The sequence below is a fragment of the Chiloscyllium punctatum genome, chromosome 42 (assembly GCF_047496795.1).
Source record: "Chiloscyllium punctatum isolate Juve2018m chromosome 42, sChiPun1.3, whole genome shotgun sequence".
In the NCBI taxonomy this organism is placed as follows: Eukaryota; Metazoa; Chordata; class Chondrichthyes; order Orectolobiformes; family Hemiscylliidae; genus Chiloscyllium; species Chiloscyllium punctatum.
This window is the reverse complement of record NC_092780.1, coordinates 37,461,827-37,487,487: the sequence shown is the minus strand read 5'-3', so window position 1 is coordinate 37,487,487 and position 25,661 is coordinate 37,461,827. Positions and strand designations below refer to the sequence as shown.

The 25,661-nt window shown below is 42.2% G+C and overlaps 1 protein-coding gene across 2 annotated transcripts in view; it reads right to left on the bottom strand.

Annotated features, from left to right (window-relative positions):
• The window catches only part of myo1d (myosin 1D), a 545,704-nt gene that overhangs the window by 443,616 nt on the left and 76,427 nt on the right, over positions 1-25,661 (bottom strand). Inside the window, exons 2-4 of one of the 2 annotated variants that reach the window (XM_072561832.1) lie at positions 6,519-6,727; positions 5,333-5,426; positions 3,089-3,254 (exon numbers count right to left, since the gene is read on the bottom strand). In XM_072561832.1, the coding sequence (XP_072417933.1) occupies positions 3,089-3,254; positions 5,333-5,426; positions 6,519-6,727 (469 nt within the window). The remainder of the gene's footprint in view (positions 1-3,088; positions 3,255-5,332; positions 5,427-6,518; positions 6,728-25,661) is intronic. The other variant, XM_072561833.1, reaches the window with a different exon arrangement.

The following is a 25,661-nucleotide window of genomic DNA, read 5'->3' as shown; positions in this document are numbered from 1 at the left end:
CAAGCCAAACAGAACAGCCAGGGAATTCCTAGAGGCATGGCATTCATCCACAGATTCAATCAATAAAGCACATCGATCTGGACCCAATATACCGGCCACTGCAGCGGACAGCTGGAACTGACAACCGGAAGCGGCAGAGACAAGCCACTATAAATGCCGGAGGAAAGATCACAGAAACGCTTCACAGGAGGCTCCCAAGCACTGAGGATGTCACCTAGACAGGGGACGAAACGTCTGCAACACAAATTCCCAGCTCGGCAAACAGAACCACAACAACGAGCACCCGGGCTACAAATCTTCTCCCAAACTTTGATCACCTTTCACTTTCATAGCAGCAAGGAATGGAAAATGTATTGCAATTTTAATTCAGCCAGCAATTAAAAGTTGCAAATTAATTTTTAAAACCTTTTTCCACCCTAGTAAGTGCTCTCCTCCCATTTCATAGAGATGTACAGCATGGAAACAGACCCTTCGATCCAACTTGTCCATGCCGACCAGATATCCCAACCCAATCTAGTTCGACCTGCCAGCACCTGGCCCAAATTCCTCCAAACCCTTCCTATTCATATGCCCATCCAAATGCCTTTTAAATGTTGCAATTGTACCAGCCTCCACCACTTCGTCTGGTAGATCATTCCATACACGTACCACCCTGTGTGAAAAAATTGCCCCGTGGGTCTCTTTCTTATCTTTCCTCTCTCACCCTAAACCTATGCTCTCTAGTTCTGACCCCAGGAAAAAGACTTTGCCTATTTACCCTATCCATGCCCCTCATAATTTTGTAAACCTCTATAAGGTCACCCCTCAGCCTCTGACGCTCCAGGGAAAACAGCCTCAGCCTGTTCACCCTCTCCCTGTAGCTCAAATCCTCCAACCCTGACAACATCCTTGCAAATCTTTTCTGAACCCTTTCAAATTTCACAATATCTTTCCGATAGGAAGGAGACCAGAACTGCATGCAATATCCCAACAGTGGCCTAACCAATGTCCTGTACAGCTGCAACATGACCGCCCAACTCCTGTACTCAATACTCTGACCAATAAAGGAAAGCATACCAAATGCCTTCTTCACTATCCTAGCTACCTGCGACTCCAAGGAGCTATGAACCTGCACTCCAAGGTCTCTTTGTTCAGCAACACTCCCTAGGACCTTACCATTAAGGTGTATAAGCCGTGCTAAGATTTGCGTTGCCAAAATGCAGCACCTCGCATTTATCTGAATTAAACTCCATCTCAGCCCATTGGCCCATCTGGTCAAGATTCTGTTGTAATCTGAGGTACCCTCTTCGCTGTCCACTACACCTCCAATTTTTTGTCATCTGCAAACTTACTAACTGTACCTCTTATGCTCACATTCAAACCATTTTGAAAAATATAAGATTGTATCACTGTGCCAAGAGTGCACCTCTAGTGTTCTTCAGATTTTCTGAATGGATTCCATTTACTCCAGGGACTATGTTGTTTGTTACCTGTCAAATGGCTTTTTCAACTTTGCCTGAAATGGTGTATCGACATAGCACCAAGACTGAAATGGATGGAGAACTGAGGAATGGGGTCAAGGACTGTACAATCTCGGTCAACGAGACCTTCAGTATGTTCTTTCCAGTGAGCACTGACTGCCTCTTTGTTATTGATCAGCGCCCCTTCATGGTCAGCTCTCAGAAAATGCATCCTTTATTGCTTGGGCTATAGATCATCTCAAAAAAGGTGCTGAAGAAACCATGTATACTTTCATAAGTTGTTGGACCCTCTATTTTTATTCACATTTGCTCTTTACATTGTGATTGCATTATCTATTACTGCCTTTAGCTACTGTAGGCTGCTGTACATCTCTTCAACTATAGTGAAATTCCCAAGCAATGAAAACTTTATGTGTACACTTGATAAAGTCTTGAATTTTGTCATTTTCGTCCAGCTGATGAAGTTACTAGTAGAAACAAAGGACCTCTTTGCATGTCCATCTCAAACTGAGCTGCTCTCAGACATATTTGTCACTATCCTCTGCCCATCCCTTGATATGCAATCCATGAACCATCACAAACACTACCTTAATGGAAACGGGGATGAGACAAGGTTGCATCACTACATCAATTCTCTCTTCCATTTTCCTTACCACAATACTGTATTTCCCCTCCACTAGTTATCCCAAAAAGTGAAGATAATCTACAGAACAGATGGGAAACTGCCAACCTACATCACCTTCAATCCAAAACCATTGCAACCTTCAGAATACAGTTAAGACATGTACACACTCACTCAAACTGAGCTCTGAATCATTGTCAACTCCTTCTCCAAAGACAGAAAATTGATCTTTAGTTAAACGCACAGAAAGCAAATGTCCTCCTTCAAACAACTCCCAATGCAAAACCACCCCCATCCCCACAATAACTTTTTAAGATTTAATCAGATTCGTTATGTGGCCAAACATAGTTCTGAGTCAGGTGCAATATTAAGAGCAAGTTAGTCAAATTTCTTTAGCAAAACATTATAATTTTGCAAACAGTTGCAGATTTTAATCATAAAATGTGGTAAAAAACTGCTCTATTAGTTTTGATAATGAAACCTAAAAGAATGTCTTAAAAGGAAATTCGATAACTTGAGTTAAAAAAAGTTCCCAAATGTTTCCTTATTTATTCATTCACAGAATGTGAGCACGGATGTCAAAACAAGTATTTACACCTTGCCCACCTTCCCCCACCCCCCCATCAAAGACTAATCACTATCATGATCCTATCCTGCTGCAATTCTTACCTGGTGCACCTTTTTGGATTTAAGATTCAAGATTGCTCAGAGCTCTGAACAATTAAATGTACAGAGATTCACAGCAGAGAAGGAACCAGTCAACTCACTGAGTCTGAATCAATCATTTGTCTTCCCGCATTAGCACATGACCACATGCAACAATTAGTTTTTTACCTATTTTTACCACATACAACAATGGGCCACTTCCACCTGTCAGCTAATCTAAAATCAGAATTGGCACACAACTCCTAGCTAGCTGCCTTCTATTCTGTTCTCCCTTTACTCTGTCAATCCAAAAATACAGGCTAATTAGAAGCAAAATCAACTTGGTCATATCAATTCTTACTTTTTCCAAGAGGTAGTTATTGATATGGCCCCCTATAGGATCACCTTTAAAGTCAAAGTTAATATCCATGTACTTTCCAAATCGACTGGAATTGTCATTTCGGTTGGTTTTCGCATTTCCAAAGGCTTCCAAAACACAATTGGACTTTAACAACATATTCTTGACCCTGCAAAAGAAAGAATCATTACAGTATTACATCATATCACAAAAATATCACCGGGCACTGGTTTGTAGAAATACATTCTTATTTGGACTTGCCTCTTGCAACCCACATGTTTTACATGTTACTCAACAAGTATTATTAATTGTTTATCCTGGATATCATTGCTGAATTCAGTTCACATAAGTAAAATAGGGTGCTGTGAAGTACCATGGGCTTAAGACATTCTCTTTTATAGAGTATTGCTCTTTATATCTCAGATATAAGGTCTCAGTCCAAACCAGAAAAAAAATCTATAAGAACTGGAGGGAGCTGCAGAGAAACCCAAGTACAAACAAGGTATCACTTAATGGGTAACACGCAGAAACCATCTGTAATCCGGCCTGATGGATCAAAAGGTGACCAAAGGCTCAAAGGTATTGGAATCCCAGCACCTACACATTGTGAAAGGTTGTTCTAAAATTGAAAATGATCCAAATGGTGAAGAGTCAATTCTTTTATGGGAAAAATGTATCTGGGCTCCCCTTACAATCGATTATTAGGTAGAGTGCAAACCTTCTTAAGGCTGTGCTATACTTAAAATAAGCTGGAACTCCCTAAAATAAATATGAACCACATATAAAATATTAATTTATTCCTCTCTCCACACATCTGTAGACCTGAACATTTCCAACATTTTTGTTATGCTTTCAGATTTCCAGCACACTCATTATTTGGCTTTTATAAATTGAGAATGTGCCCTGCTTGTTGACATATTTGCATGTGCTCCACCAGAGGTGGAAAAAGCTAGCTAAACTTTCTTAAAAGTCCTTAATTCTACAGAGCCTATGAGACAATGTACTCATCGAAATTGTGGTTTTCAGAAAAATATAATTCAAGTTGTGAGGTTGAGAATTGGTGTCGTATATAATTGCACATGAAACCATCTCTTAAATATTTCTGTTATTGCCTTCAACAGCAAACCTCACACCCTGTTCATTCAAACTGTACAAAGGATTGCTTATAACTCAATTCTAATTAAAGCATATTGTAAACGGGTGACTTAATACAGCTGGAATTTACCGATTTTAGCACAATATTGGCATCTCGTGTTTAGCGACACTGCTGGCGGTGGGTGAGAGAATAAATCAAAATCTATAGTTAACATTTGTACAAAAAGATACAATAGGCCAGAAGGTACTGACAAAATTCTCAAGACATACTCTGAAGTTGAGATTCCTCAGTGAAAAGCTCTTTTTAATAAATGGCATGAATTGCACGAGAGGGGGTTTTCTGATTAGAAGGGTGGCTACTCCATCTCCTGTTTATCAATACCTCTGTTTGTGCTGGTCAAATATCACACAGAACAATGTTTGCTTTGCCTACGTACCAATCAAGAATCCTGCTGCTGATATTGGGTTCCAGAGTCACTGTTTGAAGGAGGAAGTAGTTTTTCTGATGTTCCAGCCAACATTCCTCTTTCATTCAATAAAAACAAGTAATTGTTTTTCCATCCACTGGTGTTTTTAAGATATTGTTGCATATTACAAAATCCACCTACACACTACAGTCATTGCAATTCAAACTAATGAAGTAGGTTTTGAATATTTGTGAACTATTTTAAGGCACTTTTGGGCACTGATGTTTTCAGGATGGTAAGTGAACTTGGTGAAGGTTGTACAGTGTCAGAGGGGTACAGTAACTTCATCCAGTTCAGAGGTCAAGGGAGTAGATTGTTAGGACATTGTATCACTTTCAGGTTTTTCCATGTGGCAGTGATTACAAGAACGAGATTTTGTTTCTGGTCCTGGAGAAGGAATTGTGCTTGTTGATGTTCAATATGTTTTAGTATGTTGAATGATGACTGTCAGACTTTCTAAGACAATCACAAAATGTGCGGTGTAACTAAAATAAAATGATTTAATGAAAATGAATGCAACGAAAATAAGGCCAAGACATCAAGTGCTTCTGGCCATTCAACAGTCTGAGAGATGAGAACATTTCTAGCTCTCACGCAGGGAGGGTTGAAAGAAAACATTAAAGTACATGTTATTAAAGGAAACAATTACTCAAATAATGCATAAACTAAAGTCTCCATTTATTACCTTTCCACCTCCTGACGTTGGCTGGGATTTGTAATAGCTGCAATGAACTGCATGATGTATTTGCTAGCCTCTGTTTTACCAGCACCACTCTCCCCTGGAATCCAGAAAGAGGAAAAGTTAACTCCACAAAGCTACAGCTGACATGCTGTTGCAAATATTAATACTTTTCCAGCATAAAACCCTATTGGGAGAGATAAATTAGTCAACAAACTAATCTACAGCTATATATAAGCTGCAGACTCCCAATTCTAAACTATCTTGTTTCACAGTTTAAAATAGCCTCCAGCCTCCCATTCAAACATAACACCTTAAAACAAACAGTTTCCAATTCTTAAATCACAGCCTGTCCCCTTCTTTCAAACTTCAGACAACATAAGCTAATAGTAATTCTACTCAAGATAGAACAACTGTGCCCTTTAGCATGGAGAGTGTCTTAGTAATTAGCTGAGTCTTCACTGTGCTGCTCATCTTCATATAGTGTACTGTAGCAAAGGTCTAAAAGCAATGTTATGTTGTAACATTGAAGTAGAGAATTCAACAGAATTCTTGACAAAGACCATCAGAAAGAGTGATGAAATGGATGGAATACTAATCCATATTTGAAACTCCCTTGTTTTCCTACGTGTAAAACGCATGCACTCTCGTTACAATAAACCACAACATGTACATACCCATCTGATCATAAACTTGCCAACCTTTAGCAAACAGGAAATGAAAATTATTGTGTTTTGGGCCATCCAGTTGGATATAGCATGTTCCTCCATTACAACAATGAATAAACATTAAAAGTACTTCATTGGTTGCTAAGCCCTTTGTCATCTTGTGGATTGGAAGTTACAGTATAAATACATGCCCCTTTAGTCTTCATATGAAACCTTGCCGGATTAAATCCCATTCTTAGATCATTGCTTTATGTTAACTGATGCACAGACTGGGGCAGAAGGAGGAGAAATGAATGGCTGTAGGTTCTCTCATACTGGGAGAGATTGTTAACTTATACTTATGGCATATGAAATTTCACATGTTCTGGCAGGGGTGAGTAACTAAGTGCAGCTGTCCAACAAACTGGTGATCCCAAATTCAAGATGTACTATTTAATGGTCAATTATTTAGACAGCAATAGATAGAAACTTCTGCCACCCAGCTCCAATCCCTACAATCTTTCATCAAAATAGCCATTCCCTACCTGATATGACAATGCACGTGTCCTTTGACCTCCGCTTCATGGCTTTGTATGTTGCATCTGCAATAGCAAATAGATGAGGTGGTCTCTCATATAGCTCACGCCCCTTGTATTGTTCAATGGTATCCTTTCCATAGATATTCATAGGACGGTAAGGGTTAACAGAAACCACCACTTCACCAATGTAAGTGTAAATTTTACCTTTCTCAAACCTAACAGGAAGGAAGAATAAATAAAAAATGACCAGGCAATTATCTCTTAAAGCATTTACATGAAAGCATTTGCACTGCACAATACAGACCATGTAAAAGGTTCCAATCATTACAATCCCTAATGGAGAACTATAAACCAATAATCAAATTTACAATATAATCCCCAAATGAAGACATTACTGGCAAGATTTCACTTTGAATCATAGAGTCATATAGTATGGAAACAGGCCCAACTTGTCCATGCACACTATGTTCCCAAAAACAAACTAATAATATTTGCCTATATCTCTCTAATCTTTTCCTATCCATGTATCTGTCCAAATGTCACTTAAGGGGACTATAGATTAGTGAGCATGACATTGGTGGAAGGCAAGTTATTAGAGGGAATCCTGAGGCACAGGATTTAAATGGTGGATGTGATCTATATGGACTTCAGTAAGGAGTTCAACAATGTCCCTCATGGTAGACTGGTAGCAAGGTTAGACCACACAGAACAGAGAGATAACTAGCTAAGTGGATACAGACTCAAAGGTAAATGATTGAGGGTGGTGGAGGGCTGCTTGACAGATTGGAGGCCTGTGACTAGCTGTATGCCACAAGGATCGGTGCTGGGTCCACTTCTTTTCGTTATTTATACAAATGATTTGGATGTGAACATAGGAGGGGTGGTTAGCAAGTTTGCAGATGACACCAGAATTGGTGGTTTAGTGGATATCGAAGGTGGTTACCTCAGAGTACAATGTGATCTCGATCAGGTGGCCGAAGAGTGACAGATGGTGTTTAATTTAGATAAAAAGCGAGATGCTGCATTTCGGAAAAACAAATGAGGACAGGACTTATATACTTTATGGTAAGGTCCTAGGGAGTGTTACTGAATAAAGAGACCTTGGAGTGCAGGTTCGTACTTTCCTTGAGAGTGGAGTCACAGGTAGATAGGATAGTGATGTTAGCCTCTGCCTTTATTGGTCAGAGCAATGAGTATAGGATTTGGGAGGTCATATTGCAACTGTACAGTTAATTGGTTAGGTCACTATTGAAATACTGCATTCAGTTTTGATCTCCCTGCTATGGGAAAGATGTTGTCAACTGTGAAAAGGTTCAGAAAAGATTTACAAGGATGTTGCTAGGGTTGGAGGGTTTGAGCTATGGGGACAGGCTAAATAGGTTAGAGCTGTTTTCCCTGTAGCATTGGGGGCTGAGGGGTGACCTTATAGAGGTTTATAAAATCATGAAGAGCATTGATAGGGTAAATGAAAGTGGCATCACAGGTAGATAGGGTGGACAGGCAGGCAGCCAGACAGACACATACACACGAGTCTATGGGGTGAATTTGAATTTGCAGAATTGTAATTGCAGATACATTCTATTTTGTTCAAAACCCACACAACCTGCAGGCGGTCAATGCAAGCAGACAATCAGTGTAACATTTTATAAATTCCTACCTTGGAAATAGAACCAGTCTGGCTCAAGGTTGGGATGCAGACAGACTCTAACCTTACACCTTTAATGCATTGTCTGAGCTGAGACATCACCTTTTTGTTTATAGAGTCATAGAGATACACAGCACAGAAACAGACCCTTCAGTCCAACCTGCCCATGGATTGTTGAGTAAAGTTAAATTTCACGGGGTCTGGGGAGAGCTAGCCAACTGGGTACAATATTTAGGAGCTCTCGAGAAAGTGACTTAAAAGTCGTTCAGGGATTTACATATTAATGAGAAGAAACCTGCAACCCACTCTAAAAGATAAAAGACATAACAATGATCTCGGTTTGTTCAGTACATTGTTTCAGTTGCATGACACAGTAATCTTTTGCTATAAATTCTGTGTTTTATGATCCTGCTTCACAACTATGTGATGAAGGAGCAGGGCTCCAATAGCTAGTACTTCCAAATAAAATGGTTGGACTATAACCTGGTGTGGTGTGATTTTTAACTTTGTCCACCCCAGTCCTACACCAGCCTTCTACGTCATAGCTACCAAAATTATTGGTATAGTGGACAGTGAAGAAGGTTATCTAAGAGTACAATGATATCTTGATCAACTGGGCCAGTGGACTGAGGATGACAGGTGGATATTAATTCAGATAAATGTGAGGTGTTGCATTTTGCAAAGACAAACCAAGCAGGACTTGCCGAGTTAATGGTATGGCCCTGGGGAGAGTTGTTGAACAGACAGATCTAGGGGTGCAGATACACAAGTCCTTGAAAGTGGCGACACAGGTAGATAGGCTGATGAAAAAGGCATTTAGCACACGTCATCATCAGTCAGAGCATTCAGTACAGGAGTTGGGATGTCATGTTGCAGCTATGCAAGACATTACTGAAGTCACATTTGGAGTACTGTACACAATTTTGGTTGCCCTGCTATAGGAAGGATGTTATTAAACTGGAATGGGTGCAAAAATGATTTACAAGTATATTACCAAGACTGGCGGGTTTCAGCTTTATGGAGATACTGTATAGGATGGACATTTTTCCTTGGAGCAAAGGAGATCGAAGCGTGACAATTGAAATTTATAAAATCACGAGAGGCATAGATGAGGTGAATAGTAAGGAAGTTTTCCCCAGGGTTAGGGGAGTCCAAAACTAAAGCGCACAGGTTTAAAGTGAGGGAGGGAAGATTTGAAAGCATCCTAAGGCACAATGTTTTCACCCAGAGGGTGGTGAGTGTATGGAATAAGCTGACAGAGGAAGTGGTGGAGCCGGGTAGAATTACAACAGTTACAGTAGTAGAGATATACAGCATTGAAACAGACCCTTCGGTCTAATTTGTCCATGCTGACCAGATACCCTAAACTAATCTAGTCCCATTTGCCAGCACTTGGCCCATATCCCTCTAAATCCATCCTATTCATATACCCATCCAGATGCCTTTTAAATTCTGTCATTGTACCAGCCTTCAACACTTCCCCTGGCAGCTCATGACATACATGCACAATCCTCTGCATGAAAATGTTGCCCCTTAGGCCCCTTTTAAATCTTGCCCCTCTCACCTGAAACCAATGCGTTCTAGTTTTTGACTTCCCCACCCAGGGCAAAAGACCTTGCCTGTCTGCCTGCGTCTGTGTGCAGGGAGACGGGGTGAGGCGAGGCGGTTGAGGCACGTGAGAGGGGAGGAGGAGATGGGGAGAAGGGGTGGGGGGGGGGAGGGGGGGAGGATAAGGGTGAAGGGAGGGGAAGGGAGAGCGAGGGGAAGGGACGGGAGAGACAGCAGGTGAGGATGGGGGCCAAGAGAACAGGGGCTGAAGGGGGGAGGGAGCAGGGGGAGGGTGGAAGTGGGCAGGGGGAGGGGGATGGGAGGGGAAGGGAGATGAGGGGAGAAGAGACTGTGCATGTGAGTGTGAATGTGTGTGTGTATGCATGTTTGCGTGTATGTGCGTATGTGCGTGTGATGAGACCAAGCAGATGCTAAGACAACAGACGAATGGACACCACTCAACAAATTGCCAGACATGGGTGTTCCCTCCCAGTCAGGGGACTCTTCAGCCATCAGGGACATTCGGCCTCAGAGCTTCAGGTGACCATCCTCTAAGGCGGACTTTGGGATGTGCAACAATGCAGAATGGCAGAGCAGAGGCTGATAGCCAAGTTTGGTACCCATGAGGATGGCCTCAACTCAGGCCTTGGGTTCCTGTCACACTACAGGTGACTCCACTATATATGGACACACCCTCTCACAGGCTTATACTCCGTGACAATCACGCGCACTCTACCAAGCATGCGCACACAAACACATACTCTCACATTCTCTTTCTCTCCCTCACATGTATGCGCACGCGCGCACACACACACACACACACACACACACACACACACACACACACACACACATCTATGGGGTGAATTTGCATTTGCAGATACATTCTATTTTGTTCAAGAAGTATACACAATCTGCAGGCAGTCAATCCACATAACACTTTATAAATTCCTACTTTGGAAACAGAACCAGTCTGGCTCAAAATTAGGACGCAGACAGACTCTAACCTCACAGCTGTAATGCACTGTCTGACCTGAGGTGTCACTTTTTTTAATAAAAGCTTAAATTATCTCAAGAATGTGACTGGAAAGATATTCAGGGATTGACATTTTAATGAACCGAAACCTGTAACCCATTCTAAAAAATGAAAGACTTAACAGCAATCTAGGTTTGTTCAATATATCATTTCAGTTGCATGACACTGTTATCTTTTGCTATAAATTCTGTGTCTTATGATCTTGCTCCACAACTATCTGATGAAGAAGCAGCGCTCCAAAAGCTAGTTCTTCTAAATAAACCTGTTGGACTATAACCTGGTGTTGTACGATTTTTTTTTTAAACAATTTTGGTGTCATCCACAAGCTTACTAACCCAAATTCCCATCCAAATCATTTATATAAAAGACAAACAACAATGGACCCAGCACCAATCCCTGTGACATGTTGTTGGTCACAGGTCTCCAGCGTGAACAACAATCCTTTATCACTACCTTTTGTCTCCTACCATCAAGGCAATTTTGCATCCAATTGGCTGGCTGTCCCTAGATTCCATGCTGCCAAATCTTACTAACCAGCCTAGTATGTGGAGAATTGTCTAAGGCCTTGCTGAAGTCAATGTTTATCTAATATGTCCCTACATAAGGACATGCACCACTTACTCAAACCCAGAATGATTAAACACAAATAAGCAGGCCATGGTTTGAGGATAATTCTACACAGAGATATTGCTAGAACTAAACTTCTAACAGGCAGGGCCATCACAAGACCACTTTGACCCCAAGTCAACTCTGCTTACACCTTGCTTCTCCCCAGGAAAGTGATCAATCTGCAGTCAGCAATTGGACAACTCCTTCCTTTGCATGACTGTCATCACAAACCAAGAATACAGTACACCATGCACCTATCCAGAGGACAGACACACACTGCATGAACTGTAGGTGCACATTTCAGCCTATTGCTTCTACAGCCCCACTGACTCAAGTGCTAAGGACATAAATGAGAACATATTCCTACAGCTGGGCTCCAGGAAATGTTGCCCAACAGTGTTAGACAGCCAGCAGCTGCTCAATGGAATAACAATGAGCCATTTGCTTCATTCCAGCCCTTGAGTGTTCTACATTCACAAAAAATCGACAGGAGAAACTTTTATAGGGTTGTACAAACAGTAAGTTTTAAAGAAAGTTATTAAATTTTTTTTAAAGCAATTCCATACATGCCATTAGTAATAAAGGGTTCCTTGACTCTGTACAAGTTGGGTGAATGGGTATAAAAGTGCTATGAGTTTGTAGACAGATTAATGGACAATTGGTGCTGGGTGGAGACATAAGTTGACATGTGGGGGTGGCATGAACCACAAGTTATTGAGAAGCTGGCCCGACTCAATGGTAGTTATGGGGGGCTACAAGATATATACGCTCACAGTGAAGCCCCAAGTCTCAACAACCTTATTCCAGCTTAAATTATCCTCTGCAGGAGAGGAGACATTAAGGTGAAAGGGCAAGACCAAAGAAATCTAAGGGATAAAGAAAATCACAACTTAATCGAGTATTTCACAGCATCCGGGTTAGGATGACTAAGAACCAGCTGAATGGCATGTTGGTGGGAGAGTGGAGAGCGAGCAAAAAAACTGCAGACCAAAATTTAATTTTAAATTTAAAACATTCTGAAGTCACTGAATATTTCCAGTTTTAAAGCAACCTACATGTGAAACTAAACTGGAAAAAAAATATAACTACTTCTCTTTATTGTAACGTTACAGCAAAATGACTGACATAGGGCTACTTGGTAGTTTGGTGTGTTTATCTCCCAAATCTTGTACGAGGGAACAGGATGGGTCCTGCCTGCTCTCTTGATAGCCAGAGTTAAAATTCAACCCAACATCCTTAGACATTTCCTTCCTTCACTCTAGACCCTGGCTTTGCCAGCTGCACTGAGAATAAACACCTCCCACCTTCAGATAAAGCTTCCTTTCAGCTCTCTTGACTCACACCAGATGACGCACACTTGTGCCAATACCACCAAAGAAATGCTTTTTATTTAAAAAAGGTTTCAACTTTTCAAGTGACGAAAAAAAAAGCATGAAACTTAAACTGCAACTTATATTTACCTTCCAATTCAGTAGATGCAGCTTATTTATTTTGATGACGGACATCATTATAAACTTCCAAGCACATAGTTTCATGATTGACTGGAATGATTAATTACCATCTTATTATGTCTGCGTAACCAAAAAGCATGTTATCTACTGAAGTTATAGACTGTAACTGAAGATTATGTATTTCTTGCCTAAAATAGGTGGTGATTCTAATGCAGTTATAAAGGAGGAAATGATATATTATTGAAGACTTGAGCTTATTGGACCTCCTTAAAAGATTTATTTGTGGACCCTTACAATTGTTGGTTAAAAACCCTTGATCAACCAACTAACTTCCACACACAGCAGTTAAAACACAGTTGTCTAATTATCAGTTTGCCTCAGGATGTCAGCCAGATGTGCCTGTATGTGTCATTGGCTGGGCCAGAATTTCTTGCCTGTTCCTAGCTGCCCTTGAGGTGGCAGTAGTGAGCACTCACCATCACCTTCTCAAGGGCAACTAGGATCAAGCAAGAAATGCTGGGTAGCCAGCGACATCAAGTGAATTAAAAAGAAACAGGAAAAACAAAAGTAATTGCCTGGGGAAGGCTGCTCTTTGGAGGATTGGTGTGGACTCTATGGACCAAATGGCCCTGTGGGGCTTCTATTCCATTCTGGGCACTTACTTGTGTCAAGGTCAATCTAAAAAAAGGCACTATGCTTCAAAGATGATGATAGCTTTTCATTCCATGTGGTGATAGTGTGCATTGTGGTGGTCAACTCACTATTAAGCATTGCCTGGTGTCTCTCAGAAACCCCATTCTGGCACTGCAGCCTCTAGCACATTTGTTAAAGGATGAGGAGGGGCACAATGCACTGGCTTGTATTTTATATGGGTCCACTTCTCACCCAAATAAGCATTCCATTTCTGCTCAACTTTTCTAACACCCTTCCTAACAATCTTCTCGCTTCCTCATCATCAGTGACTGTTTCCCAGCTGCCAGAATCAATGGCCAACAACTGCATATCTCACTTGTACATGACCAGTGTGGGAGATTCTGATCCAGGGCCTGTTCACTATGCAGAAGGTCATTGGTGATACAGCTGTTAACTATCCATAGAATGGGGCTGAGACAGTGGAGGAAGTGAGGACTGCAGATGCTGGAGGTCAGAGTCGAGAGCAGTGCTGGAAAAACACAGGTTAGGCAGCATCTGAGGAGGAGAATCAACGTTTTTGGGCATTCCTGATGAAGGGCTTATGCCCAAAACGTCAACTCTCCTGCTCCTCAGATTCTGCCTGACCTGCTGTGCTTTTCCAGCACTACATTCTCAACTAAGACAGTGGAGATTTTGATGGCTTAGCAATGAGGGCACAGTGATGAACTTAGCACATTCCCAGGCCTCAGTTGTTGATCGTGTCCTGCTGAGAGATGCAGAGGACATATCCATCTGAGAAAGCAAAGATGGAAACTGCCCAGCCTTGCCTCATGCTGCCCAGGTCTCACCGCTGTAGAAGAGGGCATGAAGGATACACAGAGTTATCTGCCTCTTGGTCTGGGGTTTGGAGTCAGACTGCTGTTGCTTCACCTTCTATTCTGAGTTTAGACATAACAACAGCATGTTTTGGAATGCATGTGCTGATTTCCGGCTCTTTTGAGACACAGCACTCTCAGAAGTGCACTGCATTGTCAATCTACATGATGTGCTCATTCCCTGGAGTGGGGCTTGGACACAAATCATTGTGACTCAGAATGGGAGCCTGATCAGCTGAGCCAAAGTGATATACAACAATAACAAAAACCTGCAGAGTTTAATCAGTGGTAACAAGACAATGATTTACTGTACCATTGACAAAAGAACAAGCTTTTGAAAATAATATAGAATGGTCAAATTAGCCAACAAGGCAACCAACTTCTACCGTATGCACGGTGACAATCACAGTGAGCTGCTGAGACTGAGTCCCACTTCAGATTTATTGCCTTGAACCATGGCTCACTCGTCTTTTAGGGAAGGAAACTGCCATCCTCACCACGATCTGGCCTGCATGTGACTGCAGGCCCACAGTAATGAGGTTGACTCTTAACTGCCCTCTGAAATTGATGAGCAAGCCACTCAGTTGTACCAATAACTATGAAGTCTCAAAGAAATGAAACTGGATGGATCACTTAGGCACCAGAAAAGACAATGGAAGAAACAGCCCTGTCAACCCTGCAAAGACCTCCTTCCTAACATCTGGGGGTTAGCACCAAAATTGGAAGAGTTGTCTCTCAGACTAGTCAAGCAACAGTCTGGCAGTCACACTCAAGGAATCATACCTTACAGGCAATGTTTCAGACACCACCATCACCATCCCTGGATGAGTCCATTCCCACCAGCAGGACAGACCCAGCAGATGTGGAGGCACAGAGATTTACGCAGTCAGGATAGAGTTGCCCTGGTAGTCTTCAACATCAACTCTGGACATCATGAAATCTTATGGCTTCAAGTTAAACATGGGTAAGGAAAGCTTCTGCTAATTACCACATACCATCCTCTCTCAGATGAGGAGTCAGGACTCCTCCATGTTGAACACCACCTAGAGGAAGCACAGAGGGGAAAGGACACAAAATGTATTCTGGGTGAGCAATATCAATGTTTACGACCAAGGGTGGCTTGGCAGCAGCACTACCGATCAAACTTGTCAGATGCTAAAGGACACAGTTGCTAGACTGAATTTGCAGCAGGTTGTGAAGACAAGAAGAAGAAAATACACATTTAGCCCCATCTTTACTAATCCACCGACGGCAGACATATCTGTCCATGACAGTATTGATAACAGTGACCACTGCATAGTCCTTTTGCAGACAAAGTCCCACTTTCTCATTAATATCCTTTGTGTTGTGTGACACTATTATCGTGCTGAATGGAATAAACTTCAAACAGATAGAGCAACTCAAGACCCAGCATATATGAGGTGCTGTGGGGCATCAACAACAGCAGAATTGTACTCCAGCACAATCTGTAACCTCATGGCTTGGCATATCCCCCACTTGATTATTACCATCAAGCCAGAGGATCAACCCTGGTTCAATGAAGTGCTGGAGGCAATGCCAAGAGCAGTACCAGGCATACCTGAAGATGAGGTGTCCACCCGGTGAAGCTACCAAATAGGACTGTTTGCATGCCAAACAACATAAGCAGCAAGTGATAGACAGAGTTAAGCAATCCCACAACCAATGCAGTCCTACCAGATCTAGTCAGGAATAGTGGAGGGCAATTAAACAACTCACCAGAGGTGGATGCACAAATATCCCTATCCTCAATGATGGAAGAGCTCAACACATCAGTGCAAACGATAAGGCTGAAGCCCTGATCAATCTCGGCCTCCTCCACTGGTCCCCAGCATCACAGACACCAGTCTTCAGCCAATTTAGTTCACTTCACGTGATATCCAGAAATGGTTGGAGGTACTAGATGGTGCAAAGGCTAGAGGCTCTGACAACATTCTAGCAATAGTACTGAAGATCTGTGCTTCAGAACTTGTCAGTCTCCTAGCCAAGCTTTTCCAACACTGACATCTACTCAACAATGTGGAAAATTACCCAGGAATATCCTGTACTCAAAAAGGAGAACACGTCCAACTGGCTAATCACTGTCTGTCACACTATTCTCGATCAATAAAATGGAAGGTGCCATCAACAGTGTATTAAGTGCATCTGCTCTGAAATAATCTGCTCAGTGATGCCCAGTTTGGGTTCCATCAGGGCCATTCAATCCCTGACCTCATTACAGCCTTGGTTCAAAAATGGGCAGAACAGCTGAATTCTAGAGATGAGATGAGAGGAGTGTGACAGCCCCTGACATAAAGGCCGCATTTAACAGAGTTAGGCATCAAGTTGCTCTAACAAAGCTGGAAACAACGTGCAAAGGGGAAACTCTCCACTGGTTACAGTTATACCTGGCACATATGAAGCAATTGTGGTTGTTGGAAGTCAGTCATCTCAGCCCCTGGACATCTCTGCAGGAGTTCTCAGGACCCAACCATCTTTAGACACTTAATTAATGACTTTCCCTTTTCCTCATAGGGCAGAAGTGGTGTTGTTCACTGATGATTGCACAAGGTTCAGTACCATTTGGGACTCCTCAGACACTGAAGCAGTCCATGCTGAAATGCAACAAAATCTCAACAATATCCAGGCTTGGGCTCACAAATGGCAGGTAACAGTCATACCACAAACATGGCAACCACCACCAGCAAGAACAGGGAAGTTAACCACCATCCCTCAAAATTCAGTGGTGTTAACCATTACTGAAACCCCCACTATCATATCCTGGGTGCTACCATCGAACAGAAACTCAACTGGACTCACCACAAACACAGGAGCTACAAGAACAGTTCGGAGGCTAGGAATTCCACAGCGAGTGGAATGCTGACTTATCAAAGCCTTAAATCATGGAAGGTGCAATTCAGGAGTGTAATGGGATACTCCCCACTTGCCTGAGTGGAAGCAGCTCCAACACCACTCACATACTGGAGCTTGACACCATCTAGAACAAAGCAGCATGCTTGATTGGCACCACATCCAAAACATCCATTCCCTCCACCACCGATACTCAATAGCAGCAGTGTGTACAATCTATAAGATGCACTGCAGAAATTCAACAAAGATCCTTGACAGCACCTTTCAAATCCATAACCACTACCATCTAGAAGAACAAGGGTACCACCACCTGCAAATTCCCCTCCAAGCCACTTAACACCCTGATATGAAAAAATATTGCCCTTTCTTCACTGTCACTGGATCAAAGTCCTGTATGGGAGGAAGAGAATTTTTAAAAAGGAGGCTTGGCTAGGTTGGGAGCCAATGTGGTCACTGAGCACAGGCACGATTAGCAAAAAGATGGAAACATTGTGCAAAAGAACTACATTTTATAGTGGATAATTTGCACGAGCACACACACATAGAAGTAAATGATGCATTAGAGCTTCAGTATGATTACAGTCCTGAAGCGATGTCAGTGAAGATTGACTGGAATGCACAGATTGCAAGAAATCAGGTTCAACAGGTTTTCGTGGTATGAGGATCATAGTTTTCCCACACGTGCTTAAAAACTGCAGGAGAGAGATCCCAACTAGACGGTAAGAAAATACTTATTAAAAAGCTTTCTTGGTAATGTACAAAGGAATGGATTGCTCCTATTCAATGCGTGATAAAACTACTTTCTGCTATGCTATGAGATCATGGAGAATTTCACATCAAAACAATAAACATACTTCCAGAACAATAATCCACTATGAAAGATGATTTCTCATTTCATGTGAATGACAGTCAAATAAACTACATTACAGCATGTGGTTTATTACAGTCTGTACCTTCAACCACATTTGCTTGCACCATTTTCCACTCTAGGAACAGCTAGGATGGCAGATTTGTAAACATTTGCTACAGGTTTTCCACAATTCTGAAGCTCTTTAGCAGTGAGGATTTTTTTCCTACTCATTTGCTTAAGGGTAACAATAAAGACAGCAACCCTATTTCAGGCAATAGGCTGCACAGTTCACATAGGCTTGTGCTCCTGAATTATGGTATAGTTTGATCAAGGAGCTTTTTATAGATGTGAACCAGAGTACTATATAATGAAGTATAGAAGTATTCAATGAGGCACTGATTAATACACTGCATTCAACAAACAAGTTACCAAAAAAAATTTCAAAAGCTCTGGTGTAAACTGGAAATGACTCCAGAGCATTGAATGCATGCTCAGACACTTCCAAACAGATCCAAGGGCCTGCTGCATTGAGGTGGCGCCTACTGAAGTATTAAATCCATTGTCCCTCTCGAATGGACAAGATCACTATGGCACTATTCAAAGAAGGTCGGACCTCAGCTTAATCTCTCTCTTTAAAAATATGTTTGTCGTTCAACAGCAGGATTCAGTGAAAGAGTAATTTCTTCCAATAGTATGCTCAGTTGTATTTTACAGATGGACTACAAAATTGAAATTGGGTGTGTAAATAAAAGGAAATTAAAATTCATAATAAATCAGTCACTAATAAACAAACTATTAAATCTATATTTAAAACAAAAAGCTTATACACCATATCAGTATGCAGAGCGGATAGTGGTATTGGTTAGTGATACATCACTGAACATTAGACCCCAGGTTCTCACTCTTTTAAATCAGTTTGTCATATATTAGAAGAATCCCACAGGAACAGGATGTGCTCTCACAAAAAGACAGAAGCATCTCTCCTGACAACCAATTACACAGCAGGTTTGCTCCTAGTTGGAAATAAAACTTCAAACTGTGCTTTTCGTTGAGGAATGTTAGAGATCTGATAAAGCAATTAAAAACAATGAAGTAGATATGCACTAGCTTAGCCCAGTGTGAATCGTCACAGGTAATTATGGATTTGAGCTTCACTGCAGAGAATTGAATATAAAACCTTGCCTAGCACTTTATTGAAGGATGGGGTATCATACTGGGCTTCCTTAGATGAATGGAAAACAATCTGTGACACTATCAAAAGCAGAGGAATTCTCTAACATTCGATCCCAAAATCAGCAACATCTAGAACCAAAGACCCCTTGCATAAGTAAGGTTCTTAACATAGCAAAGCATCCCAAGAACCATCCCAAAGAAATTATCAGATTCAAACAACTCATAGTAAGTCATATTAAAAAAATTAGCACAGCTGGTCACAAACTTGAACCAAGATAGAAGTTTTAAAAGAGTGGTTGTACCAATATTCGAGGGCATTTCTGCTCACACAGCATTGGAAGTTGGACAAGCAGTCTGAGATGTTCTGAAAATTGGTAGTGAGGTGTTATCAGCATAGATATGGGAGCTGATGCATTTATTAGTTGATGTCACCAATGGCTAGCATATGGTATAGCTAGGTGACTGGACAGCCTGTTTGCGATTTAGAGTGATGCCAAAAGCATGAGGTTAATTTCTGCAATGGCTGAGGTTACGATAAAGGATTCTCCTTCTCAACCTGATGTGTAGTGACACTTGGGTTAAACCACCACCAGTCAACACTCTTTAATGAAACAGTAGCCCTACGGCCTGGTAAGACTAAGGTGAATTTACCTTTTTACATATATCATTGAAGTAAACTTACAAATGAAAATTGGAACCTGAAGAGTTAGTAAATTTACAGTGGCATAATCCCTTAATTCTCATTTCAAAGCTTAAAGAATACAACTGGTCTCTTAATTTTGACAGCCATTTTTTTTTGTCCAAGACAAAAAGGAGAGGGGTAAAAATTATGAGATTACTCGTTTTGACATTAAGGCAGTGAGTTTCCCCATTTCTAGCATACCAAGGCATAGGATGGATTTGAAATAATATGCTGAAAGACAGTGAGCAAATGATGAGAGGAAAATAATGATCAGGGAACATCCGCACAGCAGCTGCAACAGAGTTTTTCCACATGTGATGGCAATGCATCTGAGTGCATAATACTGGGGTGGCCAACTGTGGCCACCGAATTTTCAATTATATTTCATGACTTTCCTCCACAGTTCAAAGCAATACTCTGGAATTGACCCTCCAACTCCTGGAAATTCTCGACAACCATATTTGTGGTGGTGATAGGGGATTGACTGGATTTTAGCTGGGGGTGAGAGGGCAAGAGAGAGACAGAGTGAGATTGGTAAACATTGCAGCAAACCTTTAGTGCAGGGCCAAACATGATCTCTTATTTGAGAACTGTAAATGCAAGTCAAATACAAGTCAAAACTTCATCCCAGCCGCAAGGCATCTGGAAAGAACAATTCCTAGCAGTTGCATAACTTTATATCTGTTCCCAATGAAGTAAACCACTCTATTCATATAATTACATAACCCTTTGCAGTCTTTAACACCTGGGATCACTTATTTTGAATTGGGTATTGGCATTAGCACTTCAACTGACTTCCAGTTAACTAATGTCATGTTTACGTAAACTACATTGTTGCTTGGACAGTGCAATATCTACACATCAAAAACATACTATTTCTTCTGCCATTGATTTTTCTGTTTGTATCAAGTTATGGAAGTTAATCATTGAACCTTTAGTCAGGTTTGATCTGTGCCATTGTCAGATTGAAAATCAGGTCCTGTTTCTTTAAACGTTACAACATCCAGTCACCATATACGGAAATAAACTTCCTTAGTATAATGGTCAGAATACGCAACATAAACTAAGTGTGTGACTGGACCTGCTCCAATAAACAGTCTGGGAAATACTGAAGACAAAAGCACCCAGTCTGGCCTACTGTTATACCAAAACTGTCTGTCTGAGCTCAGTATATTGAAATTAAAATTTACACCAGTTTATCTGGTAAGTAAAATATAGAACATTTGGTAATCACATGGAAATCACTGTCACAGGAAGCAAATAGATGTGGAATAGTTTACTGTACACACAATTAAGGGAAGCTAGCTAAGCACTTGAGGGAGGAATTAATAGAAGAATGAGCTCCAATTTAAAAGGTTAGCTAGCTCTGTTTTTCTCTTCACATTTTCTACCTGAACTCCCACATAGTTCCATCAATTTCTGCTTCTACTTCAGATATCCAACATCCACAGTATTACGTGGAAGGGGAGACAGTGATGCAGTGATAAAACTACTGGACTAGCAATCCAGAGGCCCAGGATAAAGGTTGTGGGGGTGGCGGGGGGGGGGGGTGTGGGGGTGGGGTTCAACTCCCCCAACAAGGATAGAATTTAAATTTAGTGGTGACCTTGGCACCTATCACCAATTATTGTAAAAACCCATCTTGTTCTTCAAATGTCTGTTAAGAAATCTGCCATTCACCTGCTATATGCAACTCCAGGCCCACAATAATGTAGTTCCCTCAATTGCCCTATGAAATAGCCAGTAATTAGGAATGTACAAAAAATGACACTAACATCCAATGAATAAAGATTTAAAATGCAATATTTGAGAACACACAGATATGGTTAAATGTTCGAGAGGAGCATTAACACCAGCACAGACCAGGTTCATTCTATAAATTCTATGACTCTTATATGGTATCAAGGTCAATCTCCTCAATGAGAAAATGCAAACATTTTTGAACAAGGCCCGAAGTCATTCGCTACAACAGCATAGCTTCACCCTTTACAATGATAAATCCTGGTTGATTCTACATATGGCCTTTGAATAGAGTGTGAGATTCTACAAAAGACAAAACAAGTTTATCTTCAGCTTACTTTTCCAACATAAAGGGGTGGGTGGGTAGGTAGGATGGACGGAAGTTTATAAAACATATTTTGTGACACAAATGCATTCTGAAATTTAGATATTGTTGCAATATAGGAAAAGGGCTGGCATCCAGACCCAAGTCGTGGTCCACATAGGCACTAACGACATGGGTAGGAAATGGGATGGGGATTTAAGGCAAAACTTCAGGGAGCTAGAATGGAAGCTTAGAGCTAGGACAAACAGTGCTGTTATCGCTGGTTTGATACCCGTGCCATGTGCTCGCAAGAGGAGGAATAAGGAGAGAGAGGAGTTGAACACGTGGCTACAGGGATGGTGCAAGAGGGAGGGTTTTGGATACCTGGATAATTGGGGCTCCTTCTGGGGTAGGAAGGACCTCGTCAAACAGGATGGTCTACACCGGAACCAGAGGGGTTCCAATATCCTGGAGAGTGGGGGAATTTGTGGATGTAGGTTTGCTCGCTGAACTGGAAGGTTCATTTCCAGATGTTTCGTCAGCATACTAGGTAACATCTTCAGTGGGCCTTCGGGCGAAGCACTGCTGATAATTCCGGCTTTCCATATATGTGTTTGGGTTTCTTTGGGTTGATGATGTCATTTCCTGTTCTTTTTCTCAGTGGGTGTATATATGGGTTCTAACTCAAAGTGTGTTTGCTAATGCTCTTTGGCACGGTTTAAGCTAATACAACAGGGGGATGGGAATATAAAGTGTAGTTCCAGTGTCCAGAAGGTTCAAAGTAATGAGGTCAGAAATAAGATTTCAAGGTCACAAGAGTGCACCGGCAAGCAGGAAGGTGATTTGATGTGTGTCTACTTCAATGCCAGGAGCATCTGAAATAAGGTGAGATGAACTTGCATCAGGAGTTGATACCTGGGACTTCAATATTGTGGCTATTTCAAAGACGTGGATAGAGCAGGGACAGGAATGGTTGTTGCAGTTTCCAGGATTTAGATGTTTCAGTAAGAAGAGGGGGGATGTGTGGCATTGTTAGTCCATGACAGTATTAAGGTGGCAGAAAGGTCGTTTGTGGACTCATCTACTGAGATAGTATGGGCTGGGGTTAGAAAAAGGAAAGGAGAGGTCACCCTGTTGGGAGTTTTCTATAGGCCTCTGAATATCCAGAGATGTAGAGATAGCAACATGATTCTGGATAGGAGCGAAAGTAGCAGGGTAGTTGTTGTGGGGGACTTAAACTTTCCAAATATTGACTGGAAATACCATAGTTCAAGTACTTTAGGTGGCTCAGTTTTTTGTCCAATGTGTGCAAGAGGGTTTCCTCACACAGTATGTAAACAGGCCAACAAGGGGCAAGGCCACATTGGATTTGGTACTGGGTAGTGAATGCAGCCAGGTGTTAGATTTGGAGGTAGGCGATAGTGACCACAATTTGGTTATTTAGATTTTTTTTAGATTAGATTACTTACAGTGTGGAAACAGGCCCTTCAGCCCAACAAGTCCACACCGACCCACCGAAGCGCAACCCACCCATACCCCTACATCTACCCCTTACCTAACACTACGGGCAATTTAGCATGGCCAATTCACCTAACCTGCACATCTTTGGACTGTGGGAGGAAACCAGAGCACCCGGAGGAAACCCACGCAGACACGGGGAGAACGTGCAAACTCCACACAGTCAGTCACCTGAGGTGGGAATTGAACCCAGGTCTCTGGCGCTGTGAGGCAGCAGTGCTAACACAATAGAAAAGGGATACGTATACAATGCAGGGCCAGAGTTATAGCTGGGGAAAGGTAATTGTGATGCGATTAGACAAGACTTAGGATGCATAGGATGGGGAAGGAAACTGCAAGGGATGGGCACAATTGAAATGTGGAGCTTATTCAAGCAACAGCTACAGCACGTCCTTGATAAGTATGCATCTGTCAGGCAGGGAGGAAGTGGTCAAGTGAGGGAACTATAGTTTACAAGAGGGAGGAGGAGACTTATGTAAGGATGAGGTAAAAACATTGACTGCAGATGCTGGAAACCAGATTCTGGATTAGTGGTGCTGGAAGAGCACAGTAGTTCAGGCAGCATCCAAGTAGCTTCGAAATCAACGTTTCGGGCAAAAGCCCTTCATCAGGAATAAAGGCAGTGAGCCTTTTCCGCCTTCCGCAAAGACCGTTCCCTCCGCGACTACCTGGTCAGGTCCACGCCCCCAAACAACCCAATCTCCAATCCTGGCACTTTCCCCTACCACCGCAGGAACTATAAAACCTGCGCCCACACCTCCTCCCTCACCTCTATCCAAGGCCCTAAAGGAGCCTTCCACATCCAAAGTTTTACTTGCACATCCACTAATATCATTTATTGTATCCGTTGCTCCCGATGCGGTCTCCTCTACATTGGGGAGACTGGGCACCTCCCAGCAGAGCGCTTTAGGGAACATCTCTGGGACACCCGCACCAATCAACCACACCGCCCCATGGCCCAACATTTCAACTCCCCCTCCCACTCTGCCAAGGACATGGAGGTCCTGGGCCTCCTTCACCGCCGCTCCCTCACCACCAGATGCCTGGAGGAAGAACGCCTCATCTTCCGCCTCGGAACACTTCAACTCCAGGGCATCAATGTGGACTTCAACTGTTTCCTCATTTCCCCTTCCCCACCTCACCCTAGTTCTAAACTTCCAGTTCAGTAACTGTCCCCATGACTTGTCCGGACTTGTCCTACCTGCCTATCTCCTTTTCCACCTATCCACTCCACCCTCTCCTCCTTGACCTATCACCTTCATCCCCTCCCCCACTCACCCATTGTACTCTGCTACTTTCTCCCCACCCGCACCCTCCTCTAGCTTATCTCTCCACGCTTCAGGCTCACTGCCTTTATTCCTGATGAAGGGCTTTTGCCCGAAACGTCGAATTCGAAGCTACTTGGATGCTGCCTGAACTGCTGTGCTCTTCCAGCACCACTAATCCAGAATTATGTAAGGATGAGACAAGGCGGCTCAGTTATGGCACTTGAGAGTTACAAGTTAGCCAGGAAAGTCCTAAAGAGAGAGCTAAGAAGAGTCGCCGGGGGGGGGGGGGGGGGGGGGGTGAATCATGAGAAGTCATTGACAGATAGGGTCAAGGAAATCCTGAAGATTTCTAAAGGTGTATCAGGAATAAAAGAATGACTACAATAAAACTAGGGCCAACCAAGGACAGTCGTGGGACTTTGTGTGTGGAGTCCAAGGAGATAGAAGCACTAGAAAGAATATTTTTCGTCAATATTCACACTAGAAAAAGACAATGTTGTCAAGGAGAATACTGAGATATGGGCTACCATACTACACAGGTTTAAGGTTCACAAAGAGGAGGTGTTAGCAATTCTGCAAAGTTTGAAAACAGACAAGTCCCCTGGGCTGGATGGGATTAATCCTAGGATTCTCTGGGAAGCCAGGGAGGAGATTGCAGAGCCTTTGGCTTTGATCTTTATGTCATCATTGTCTACAGGAATAGTGCCAGAAGACTGGAGGATAGCAAACATTGTCCCCTTGTTCAAGAAGGGGAATAGAGACAATCATGGTAATTACAGATCAGTGAGCCTTACTTCGGTTGTGGGTGAACTGTTGAAAAAGGTTATAAGAGATAGGATTTATAATCATCTAGAAAGGAGTAAGTTGATTAGGGATAGTCAATATGGTTCTGTGAAGTGTAGGTTATGCCTTACAAACCTTTGAGCTCTTTTAGGTGACCAAACAGGTG